This window comes from Myotis brandtii, unplaced genomic scaffold, assembly GCF_000412655.1.
Source record: "Myotis brandtii unplaced genomic scaffold, ASM41265v1 scaffold230, whole genome shotgun sequence".
Lineage (NCBI taxonomy): Eukaryota > Metazoa > Chordata > Mammalia > Chiroptera > Vespertilionidae > Myotis > Myotis brandtii.
In genome coordinates this window covers 5,854,673-5,866,766 of record NW_005358650.1, presented here as the reverse complement: position 1 = coordinate 5,866,766, position 12,094 = coordinate 5,854,673, and the positions used below count along the sequence as shown (strand labels likewise).

The 12,094-nt window shown below is 36.8% G+C and overlaps 1 protein-coding gene across 1 annotated transcript in view; it reads right to left on the bottom strand.

Moving 5' to 3' along the window:
- MAN2A1 (mannosidase, alpha, class 2A, member 1) overlaps positions 1-12,094 on the bottom strand; it is a 163,475-nt gene that overhangs the window by 133,675 nt on the left and 17,706 nt on the right. Inside the window, exons 2-3 of the mRNA XM_005866447.2 lie at positions 5,750-6,007; positions 3,082-3,226 (exon numbers count right to left, since the gene is read on the bottom strand). Coding sequence (XP_005866509.1) covers positions 3,082-3,226; positions 5,750-6,007 — 403 coding nt within the window. The remainder of the gene's footprint in view (positions 1-3,081; positions 3,227-5,749; positions 6,008-12,094) is intronic.

Below are 12,094 nucleotides of genomic sequence, written 5' to 3'. Positions count from 1 at the left end.
TCCCCACCTACCCCCAACCCCCAGCACATGCCCTCACCCTCCCTGTCTTATTCTAAATTTTTTTGGGGTGACATTGATTAATAACATTATATAGATTTCAAGGTCTGTTTCTCACCATTATTTTTCCCTCAGGTAGAGAAGGGCCTGAGGGTAAGAGTCATTAACATCATTTACTAAGACAAAAAGATTCTATTGTGATTAGAGGATACCTTTTATTGCAGTCAGGAACAGTTACTAAGGATGTCTTCTCACAAAACAACATACTAACTACAGTGCAAATTAAACAAACAAAGTCTAGAAGGCAGAGGAATCCCTGCCCTTGATGAAGTTGATATAATCTGTTTCTAGTATTTAAAATTACAACGTTTATTCTAAATAAGATATTTTTTAGATAGAAATAAGTAGACAATGTGAAGAAAAGGGAGTTAAAATCGTGAGCCAAGGTTAAATATTTCATCTGAATCTGCAGAGTCAGATTCCTTAATTCATTATATTATTTAACTAAATGAGCTGTACTGTGTGCTGGTTACTGTTCTAGGCATCAGCCACCCAGTGGTTAATAAGACAAGTCTGAGTCCTCATTGAACTTACATTCTAGTGAGGAGACCCAGAAAAAATTGCTATAAATATTTACGTGTGCCTATGTGGAAACGTGTGTGTGTGTGTGTGTGTGTGTGTGTACAATGTGAGAAAGCTGTTCAGGGGCATGGAGGTAGATCAGAAAAGGCCTCACATATACGTAGGAATTACGACATGCCAAGTGTAAGCTGGCAATGAGGATTGACTATGATAGAAGACACATACTAGTATTCTGCCACTCTAGTATACTCACATGGGAGATCCAGATAAACTAACAGGAAAATATTGCCACTATCTATGTAAGCTTGGCAGGTTGGTAACCCCTCATCATGAATAGTGGCACCAACCTTCCAGGGTTATTGGGGGCATCAGATGTTTATAAAACATTTGGCATAGTGCCTAGTAAACTGCTAATTTTATTATTATAGTTAAGTGCCCATGTTGTAGATAACAAGAATGAGATTTATGGAAATTGAAGATAGCAGAAAGGGGGAAAGGATAATAAAGGTCTTTACAAAATAAAAAAGGGAAGAAAGCTGGGTTCACATGAGGACCTACAAGGTACACTGCAAATTATATTTATAAACCTACAGAAAATAGACAATGGAATCATATCACACACTCAATTAAGTGGCAAGAATTAAACTACACATGATCAACAGAGAATAGATGAGAGAACAATCCATTTACTACAAGTCTCTCTGTTGCTATTTGACTGACCAAGAGAATATTTCAGAGTGAATGAGGTTTATAGAAAAAAATTATCTATAGTCTACAGGCAGTCTCAGATCCCATATGTGAAGTTTAAACACCTCACCTTGCTGAGTGTGTCTAATATAGAAAACAAAACAAAACAAACAAATAAAAAAACAGCCAAGGGTCCTTATGACTTTTATTAAATTGAGTTTTAAAACTTAGCTCCAGAAATTCTCTCCCTCTCCTTCTATCTCTCTCTTGCCACCTCCCAGACATAGCCTTTCCTCCCCAATAATCAGCAACCTCTGAGGCAGCAGAAGCCTGGACTTGACTAATAGTCACATGGTCTGGATCTCTGGCAGACTAAAGACAACATCTTGACCTAAGTTATGTTTCAGTTCCTGAGCCCTGAGTTGGAACAACCTCCTGGCAACTTGCTCATGAGACCAGACAAAAAAAACACCAGAAAAGACCCCATAGCTCCTGCAGACCTTAAGAAATGACCACTCATGCATGTGGGTGCATGCTTTCATGCTGTTTCCGCCAAATTCTCACTCTGCCATCTGCATGATGCAACTGGAAACGTGATTCATCGGACCACATGACTTTTTTCCAATGCTCGACTATCCAATCCTTGTGTTCCTGTGCGAATTGGAGATGTTTTATCTTGGTAACTGCAGACAGCAAATGTGTTCGAACAGGCCTTCGGCTTCCATATCCCATACAATGCTATGTACGGCTAATTTGCCTACAAACGTCAGGTGGTCATAATAATCTGGCCACTCACGTTCAAATATATCCCACGTTCAAAGGCTGTTAAATCACGTTGTTTACCCATATCTTCAGAAAAAAAATCACTTCCACTATCGTGGTAAACAACCTGCTTCCCTATTTATAATGGTCTGGCCCTCTAGCAACTTCAGCGCAAAATTATAGCTAATTTGCCTACAAACGTCAGGTGGTCATAATAATCTGGCAACTCAGTTCGGAAGTATCAATAAGTCCTTCCAAAAAAGAAGTCTTTGGAAATACATTCCAAAAAAAAAATTCTACAAATACATTCATTGGGCATTTACTCTGTGCCTGTGTATTCACACTAACAAGTATACACACAAAATCATATTTCCCATTATAATTTTAGGATTTCCACTTACCTTGGGGAAAAAAATGTCTGGCCCCAATAAAAAACAAAAGTCATCATATGGAACAACAATTACAATAATGATAATGATAGCAGTTAATTTTGGGCCGTGTACAATGCCTTTAGACTTCCTATGAAGTACTTTATCCTGATTCTACCTGAAAAAAAACTTACTCTTAGATTAAGTAATTTACCTGAAGATCTAACACTTTGGACATGATGAGGTTGGGACTCACCCATGTCTGTCTCTTAATCATTTTGTACTACTACTCCATTTTAAAGACTCAAGCTTTCCCATGTGCATTCTGACTTTTTAAATGTAGAATTTATGGGCACGAAATAATTCTCCCATGTAGTATGTTACACTAAGTAACTAAAATGAATGATCAGTGCCTTAAATGTGCGCAACTTTTGTCCTCTAGGGCTAAAACCTTCTTTGTGTTATTACTATTTCATACTGCACAACTTTTATCTTTAAATGGTACATAAATTAATCAAGTAAGAACTCAAAAATACAATGACATATAAAAGGAATAAGATACTGTTTAAAGTCAGGGAACATTTCTCAAAAATTTGAGAAGTGGGTGCCACCAGATTCTCATTAAACTAGTCTGTGCCTACAGGGGGTTTAATAACCTCCAGTTTTTTTGAAGTGCAAATTTTACCTGGATCATTATGGGAATGAGGCACCACAAAGACTTGAAGGGGCTTAGTGTCCCAGTCATTAAGTTTATAGGTAATGTCAAATCCTTGTTTCCAAACTCCACCATCTGGATTGTCAAAAGGAATTAAACTGTAAACATCCAACATCTAAAAATATAAAAGACAAATAAAAGGTTTAATTATGTATAACCATTATTAATTTAAACTTAATGTTGAAAAATATTTGTTCAAAACTACTTATTGTTGTACTTTAAGTATATATTTTACAAGATAAAGCTATTTCTGTAGACATGAAGGGTTCAAGGCAGAAAACATTTAATCACCATTCAAAGGCTTAAAATGCTACCTGGATTACATAACTATCCTGATTAGTAACCCCCTTCCCCATCTGCTTCTCATAAAAAAAATAATTCTATTCAATTCCTCTTCCCCTGCTTTATTTCCAATACAATTTAATAGGAATAGGTAGTAACTAAACAGCAAACCAAAAAAAAATTAATTATGACCAGATTAAAAAACAATTTACTGAAAATTACTTTTACTTCAAGTTGTCATTATTTTATACTCAATCTCTTATATTTTAAAATCTGTATCTTAATGAAAATGCATCTATTTCTATTCTTTCATTTAGCATATGTTATGTTTACCTTTTTTATTCTAAAAATAAAACTACAACAAGATTGACTAGGTTAAAAATGAAAGAATATTTTTAAATTGAGATTTAGCTTTTAAGTGTTCAAACGCTTTCTAAGTTTCCAAAGCAGTATTCCTTCTACATAATAATATATTTTGAACACAAGGGGAAAAATATTTATTGTCCTCTCCCTCAAAATAAAAACCCTAAAAATTTTTATTCTCCATACTCTCTATAATATTAAATATGACAACAGAAACACCCTTTGGTAAAATTTCACCTTTGCCTTACCTCTGACCAATATGTCTGATATTTTGGATATATATAAATACATATAAATAAATATATTAGGACATATATATAAAGCTCTCGCTGGTGCCAATTGCACATGTGTGTTTCGATCTGTCATTATCGATCGCGAATTTGGTTGACACTTCTATTATAGAGAAAGGGCGAATGGCAATATTAAAGTATTTCTTCTAATTAATTTCCTTTCAATGTACATGAATTCGTGCACCAGGCCACTAGTTAATACATAAATGAGTTAGAAAACTTTTTAAAGATATCAAGCAAACTACATAAAAGTGAATACAAAGTATTTTAAGGCAATAATATATTTCTCACTTCAGAATTTATGACTTTAATAAAGTAAAATATAATGCTCTAAGGATAAGTCAACAAATCTTTGGGAACCAGCTGGCCAAGGGAGGATGTGTTAGCAGTCTCTGCTATTTCTCCCAGTTCTTTCTTTAGTCTGCAGAACTCCCAGTCCTGCTGCCTCCCTCTGCCTGCATTCCATGGTTTCTCCTACCTTCTTTCTGTCCATCCCAAATTTAGACCCACCCCTACCAAAAAAAGTTTTTTTGTTCCTCTTTAAAAGGAGTGAATTAAAACCTGAACAAAGCCAAGCCTCACAGAAATAGATATCCCTTCAAATCACAGGATAGGATCCTAATCCTATCTGAACCTGGCCACACACTAGCTGATGAGGTTGCAGGCGTAAGACCTGGCCAGCTCCACTGTTCCCAGTTTTCAGCTTGGCCTGTGAGCCATGTCCTCAAGGTCATACCATGTTCTCTGTCCCCAGGAGTTAATAAAAATTCCTACTTAGAAGCCAGGACACAGCCAACTCATTTTATCCAAGTTTAAAATATTCACCCCATAGGGTCCTGTCACCAAGTTCCAATTTCTGGTCTAAGGTATAAGGTTAAGTCTATAGCTCTCTGCTATTTTGCAGAACTAAAAAATATGAGTGACACACCCGAAGTTTAAGAAAGGCAAAAGTTCTTTCTTTCCTAGTCTTCAACTCCACTATCCTCTAGAACAGTGTGATCAAAGAGAATAATGCAAGCCAAATATGTAATTTTAAATTTTGTAGTAAAATGGGATAGGCAAAATTAATTTTAATGACATTTTATTTTAGGCCAATATATTCAAAATACTATCTCAATATGTAATCAATATAAAAATGAACAAGATACTTTATAGATTCTTTTTTTCATACTAAATCTTCAACACTTTGTGTGTAAATTATATTTCAAGCACGTTTCAATTCAAACTAGCCACATTTCAAATTCAGTAGCCACATGTGGTTGCCATAATGGACAGTACAACTCTAGAATATTTCTCTTCCTTCTCATAAAGGCATATTCAGCAAAAATAATCTAACCCTACACTCTGAGAAACCTATAATGTATAACAGTGACATAGTAAGAGGAGGGCTCTTCTTGTACTCTCCAAAAGAAGGTAAGAAAATCTCTTTGGCCAAATTTAAAACTCTAAAGGTCTCCAACTGTTACAAAAAAACAAGACTGAAGAAGTATACAAAATGGCCATATTCACAAAGTATAAAATAAAAAATCAGAAGCACAGAATTACGGAATTTTATCACTAAAAAAGAATATTAATGATCTTGTAATTAATCAAATCACAGAAACTAGAATCCAGAGAATTTAAGTAACTTACTAAGTAAGAACAGATACCAGATCAAATCTAAAAAACAAAACCCAGTGATTATTAACTAATGTATACATTACCTGCACATCTGCATTCTGACTTCCGCTTTGTGAAGCAAATAGACAGTCTTCAGGGTCAACTGTGAGGGACAATTTTTTCGATGGCAGAAAAGGTGAGCCAGCACGTTGGCTGAAATTGCCTTGTGAACTTTTTGGCCCATCCTCCACAGACTCACTCAAATTGATGACCGAATCTCTAATATTTGAGATGATCTCATTATTCTCAGCTAGCAAATGCTCCAAATGGTCTATTTTTTCTTGCAACATTGAGAGCTGGCCCTACAATAAAAAAGAGGCAGCTATATGAAACTCTAACATAGCTCTGAGACACCCGTATTTTTTAAAAAATTATGTGCCTGCTCAAGAGGTCAGCCACTCACACTTCACTTTCCACTTTTATAAGTGGGGTCACAGAAAGCATTAATCGCTGAATGGTTGAAATACAAATTTACAGCAGAAAATCTTCTCCATGGCTGCAATCTTTGTTTAATCATATTTTAAAAAGAGCAACACAAATACAAAAAATATTGGGGGATATATTTCCTATTACCCCCACACCCAGCCCTAAAATATATTTTGGTCTCTAAAATCACTAAGTACAATAACATATTATATTCAGGTATAAAACTTTAAATTTAACTGTAAAAGATTCTAGTTATTCCCAAAAGTCAAAAAGTGACCTTTAAACCTGAAAACAATCATTTCATCTCAATCAGTAACACTAGTGGACAATCCTAAATAAGAACTGTGATCTACAGAAAAATCAGTTAGTCAACTGTTAATTAGCCATAAGCTTGAAAAAAAAACTGACATGAATTGCCCCCCTCCCCCCAAGTAACCACACATTATTAAGTCATTTAGACCGGTTATACTACATTGTGTGACTTTAGGTTTTTAATTGATCCTCACATTAATTATAGAGGCTTGCTCTCTCTATAACATAAACCTTGCTATATAGAATAACACCTTAGCTTATGAGAGCAAGGACAATCTCTGTCTTGCTCACTCCTATTCCAAGGGTTCCAAATACAGAGTAGATAGTTATAAATTTGCCAAATGGCCTTCACATTTCTGGAAAGCAACTATAATTTTTTAGTGAACACCCACTATGCCAGGTATAATGCTACATGCTGGGAAGGCAGGAATGCATAAGATATGAGTCCCTATCTAAACACACACACAAGATGATATTGTAATAGAAATAGCCTACCCTTTCCCCCCAAAAGTCCATATTAGACTTTAATAAAATAACTATATGGATAGTGAACAAACAACTCTAGATACTCAGAAACAAAAAATTCTATCACCAGTAAGTAACAGAAAGACAGAAAGGAGGAAGGGAAAAGAGAAAAGAAGCTAAAACACTAAATGTCCAAAAATGAAGGACTGGTCAATATCTAATATCACAGAACAGTTTTCAGGGACTGAAAAGTTAGGGATATAATTTAAAAAAAATATATGAGAAGGTACTGTCAGGAGATACAGTGGAGAAAAGGCAGTTTTTAAATAGTATGTATGAATAAAATAGTATATATGACATGATGATCCCCTTTTGAAAAATAATACATAATTGAGATGGTAAAAACTGGTTATGAGCATTTATATTCTTTTAAAAAATGTTTTTTATTTTAGAAAGAAAGTAAGGGAAGGGAAAGAGAGAAACATCAATTGCCTTCCCCCTGCACACCTCCTACTGGGAACTGAGCCCATAACCCAGGCATGTGCCCTGGCAGGGACTAGAACTGGCGAACTCTCAGGACATAGGATAATGCTCAATCAACTGAGCCACACCAGCTAGGCTTCCTCTTTTGTCTGTTATGAACAGTTGTTTTTGTAATGGGGAGGCTGAAAGAAACAAGGTTTTTACTCCCATGTTACTGGTCAGCTCAACAAGGGAGAGGAGAAGTCAACAGACTGCTGTCTACCAAAAGAAGGCCATTTTAGCAAACTGTGAAAACTGACATAAGTCTGAAGGGACAAGGGAAGACATTTTCGAATAAGAAAAAAAAGTAGCCAAAATTAGAAGCAAATCAGCAGCAAATTACCTTGGGAGGTAGGTGAGAGAGATAACACTGGAGATGAATACTCAAAGCCCTGATGTACGAGAAACAAGGAGCACAAGACAGACATGTACCTCCTCAGACTTCAAAGATGCTCTCATAAGCCTCTCTACTTAATAGAGACAGAAACAGCCCCACACACATCAAAACTGCAGTCCTTTTAGATATCTGTCATCTCTAGGTGGGGTGGCATGTCTCCACAAGGTAGAACTCTGAAGCCTGTTCATCAGCGTATATAGAAGCAGGAAGTGCAACATTTTAGCACAGAACTCATCCTGAAAGATAAGCCCCTAGTGAAAAGCAAGACAGAGAATATAGATCAGTTCATGACTAGAAATGGCAAAGCAAAGGAAACCTGATGATCAGTACAACACTAGTTCAGGGTTCAAAGAAAAACTAGTTGAATCATGTAGACTCCAGGTCAGCAAAGCTGTTGAGTAGTGTTATATATACTACAAGCCCTTTTTTATAAGCACACATTGATGTTGGTTGAGCGTTTCTCAGAAGAAAGGCCATAGAGGACTCTTGGCATAACCCAAAGTTCACTCAAAAGAAGCTAAAAATATTTGAGAGCCAGGTACACAGCTGACTAATCTGTATCTATTTTCTAAAACAGACATACTATCAAAGGCTATCTGAAATAAGGGGAAAACTTTTCTTCACTCATTTATCACACCACCACAGCTTTTTGAAATCACTCCTGATGAATTCTATTGAATATTTCCAATGCTGAAAATGCAAGTCTACTTCAGTGATGCTTGCAATTTCTACCACAGCAGGTAACAACATAAATCAAGTTATTCTGATTGCAAGCAGAATTAGAACACATTGACTTATTCTGCCTGTAGTAAAGCTACACATCTCCATAAAATAAAGCCTTAGCTTAGTCTAAAGTATCACCCCAATAATATTGTTATAAGTATGTATGATGACAGATGGTTACTAGACTTATGGTGATCACTTTGTAAGGTTTATAAATGTTAAATCACTATGCTGTATACCTGAAACTAATATAATATTATGTCACCTATAATTCAAAATAAATTTTTAAAAATGGTAAAGGGAGCCAAACCGGTTTGGCTCAGTGGATAGAGAGTCGGCCTGCGGACTGAAAGGTCCCAGGTTCGATTCCGGTCAAGGGCATGTACCTTGGTTGTGGGCACATCCCCAGTAGGAGGTGTGCAGGAGGCGGCTGGTCGATGTTTCTCTCTCATTGATGTTTCTAACTCTCTATCCCTCTCCCTTCCTCTCTGTAAAAAAATCAATAAAAAATATATTTAAAAAATGTTAAAGGGAAAAAGACATTGATTCCAATGAAAATTAAAAGTTGTGCTGGAAAGGCTAAAAATAAATAAATAAATAAACACCACCATCCTAGAGCTTTGAAAGATGCCACATGTTTTATCAGACACTTAATAGTGTATAAAAGAATATATGAGCACCGACTTTCTCCAGATCTTCCTGTACTTTCAGAAAAAGGTAATTCTGAAGCCATGCACACAGCAAAGCTGCCTATAGCTCAACAAACACACATCGAGAAAGAAGAGGGCTCCTTCCTGGTCCCATAACCCATGGAAGAGAGTATTATTCCAAACAAACATTATAGGAGATGGATGTTTCATGGAAAAGGGTCCTGCAAGCACTAAAGATGATTTCAATATCATTGTTGCTTTAAAGATACAATCAATGATTAATACCTGAAATACTGTACTGAATGAAGTTCATGGAGAAAACTGTGGCCTAGAGATATGTCAACATAGTGGTTTAATGGAAATTATTTTTTAAACTATATTATGCAAGGAAGTAAAGTCTCCCTCCAAATAGCTGAAATTTTTGAGATACATACACTTCATAAGCAAATTCTGTATAAGACAGAGAAGAGTAGTATGATCTTAAAAGGATATGCTCATAGTCTACATTAAAATAATAGACATGATAGGTAATGTTTCATATGATGACAAGTCAAAGAGTACCAATGGTGATATTAAAAAAGACAAGTTCCTATAGTACAAAAAGAATTACTTATGAGAAAACCACTTTATTTTTTGATTTGCTAATCAGTTCTCTAGGGAGGCCATGGTGTTGCACTGCTGAGGAGTGGGGAAGGAGATCATGGTATTTGATTTTTTTCTGCTTTTGGTGAGAGAAAAACTGAGCAAAAAAAAAATCACTGATATCAAAGACTTTTGAGAGAGAAAATTTAGAGCCTACTACAAGGCAAAATAGGATCAGTAACCACTCAGCCCTCTGAACAAAATCAATCAATGTGTGTCTATAAATTATCTGAAAAAAGTCTTATGTAATTATTTGCCCCTGGGTAAGACATGAGTTGCTGGGATTGGCATCACTGTGATCACTGAGGCATGCTGAATCTACACACCTTCTTCTTCCTTCCTGTTACAATGAAAAAAACATGTGCCTTCTCCTCTCCCTACTTCAAAGGCCAACACTGCTGGTGAGCTCCAACCCCATCTCTCTCAGTTGCTCAAAGGCTGTATTTTGTGGTTAAACTCTCAACACTGCTTCATCAAAGTCCCCTTCTAAAACCAAGTCATTCTCAATAATATAACATGTTTTATTAGGTCAAACTATAGGAAACTGACATTCTCATAAGTCAAAAGTAGTCATATGTCACCAATTTCTTTTTTTTAATATATTTTATTGTTTTTTGGGGTTTTTTTTACAGAGAGGAAGGGAGAGGGGTAGAGAGTTAGAAACATCGATGAGAGAGAAACATTGATCAGCTGCCTCCTGTACACTCCCTATTGGGTATGTGCCCGCAACCAAGGTACATGCCCTTGACCAGAATCTAACCTGGGACCCTTGAGTCCACAGGCTGATGCTCTATCCAATGAGCCAAACCGGTTAGGGCTGTCACCAGTCACCAATTTCTTATGGTTCAACTTAACATCCTATCCTATCTTAAAAAAAAAAGTCAAACTCCAGTGCTTTTCTTAGCCCTATATTCCCTTCCATGTCCCTATTCCCTTCATGGACATACAGGGGTTCTCAAGAATCTACACTCATTATCCCCCTTCCTTACAAACTCCCACTCACTCACTTGCCCATTCCAATCAGTACCTGCCCACAACTCCACCAAAACTGGTCTTGAAAAGTATCCAAAGGCTTCCATGTTGCCAAGCCTGATGAGCAAACTGTCTTCACCTTATTCATCATCACAAGGAGCATCTGGCACTCCTCCTTCCTATAAACTGTTTCTTCATTAGCTGCCAGCACAACATACTCTTGGTTTTCCTCCTGCCAACTGTTTATCAATCTCCCTCTCTCATCAGTATCTAAATTGTGGAGTTCTCAATGTTAGTCCTTGAGCTCTCTGCCTTCTCTATACTTCCTTAAATTATCTCATCCACTCTATGACTTAAATTCCATATTTTTGTACTGATGTTTTCCACATTTATATCTTGATCTGAAACCTCTTCTCTGAAAAAGAAAGGAAGGAAGGAAGGAAGGAAGGAAGGAAGGAAGGAAGGAAGGAAGGAAGGAAGGAAGAAAGGGAGGGAGGGAGGGAGTGAGTGAGTGAGGGAGGGAAGGGGACCCATCTATCCAAATGACTGACTTCTCAACTTGGGTTTCACACTTAAGTCCAAAAGACATCTTCACAAAAAAAGCTTTCTATAGTCCTTAAGTCTTCAGTAAGAATCTCCACCTTGTTGGTCACACATTCCCAAAATCTTGGTGGCATAACTGATTCTCCCTCCCTAACCCTGCTCACACGTTCAACCCTGCTCACACATCCTACATGCTGTTTTCATCTTATCTCCAAAATAGTTATTGAATCAATTAACCTCCCTCCCTCTTAAATGCCACCACACTGGTCCAAGCCACAGATACTCTCTTCTAGCCTAGTAAAACAGTCTCTTAACTGATTTCTCATGTCCACATCTTTTAACCATACCCTAATACGATTCAATACCTTTCTTACATTCCAGTGTTCATTTCTCAATATATTGAAAATACCTTGCACCATAATCAATAAGGACCTGCATTTCTATCATTCCATCCTTTGCTTTCTTGTCTTCCCAAACTTAGCTTCACACTGTGAAAAAGATAATTCTAATTCAGCTCATCCCCACCTCATCTCAATACCTTGGTACATACGATATCTACACTAATAAAAGGACAAAGATGCTAATTGACCGTACCTTTGCTACGCACTAAGCCACACCCACCAGCCAATCAGAGCGACTATATGCAAATTAACCCAACCATGATGGCGGCCGGCAACCATGGAGCTGGAGCAAGCAGGAGGCTTGGTTGCCCGGGCGATGGAGGAAGCCAAGCTTCC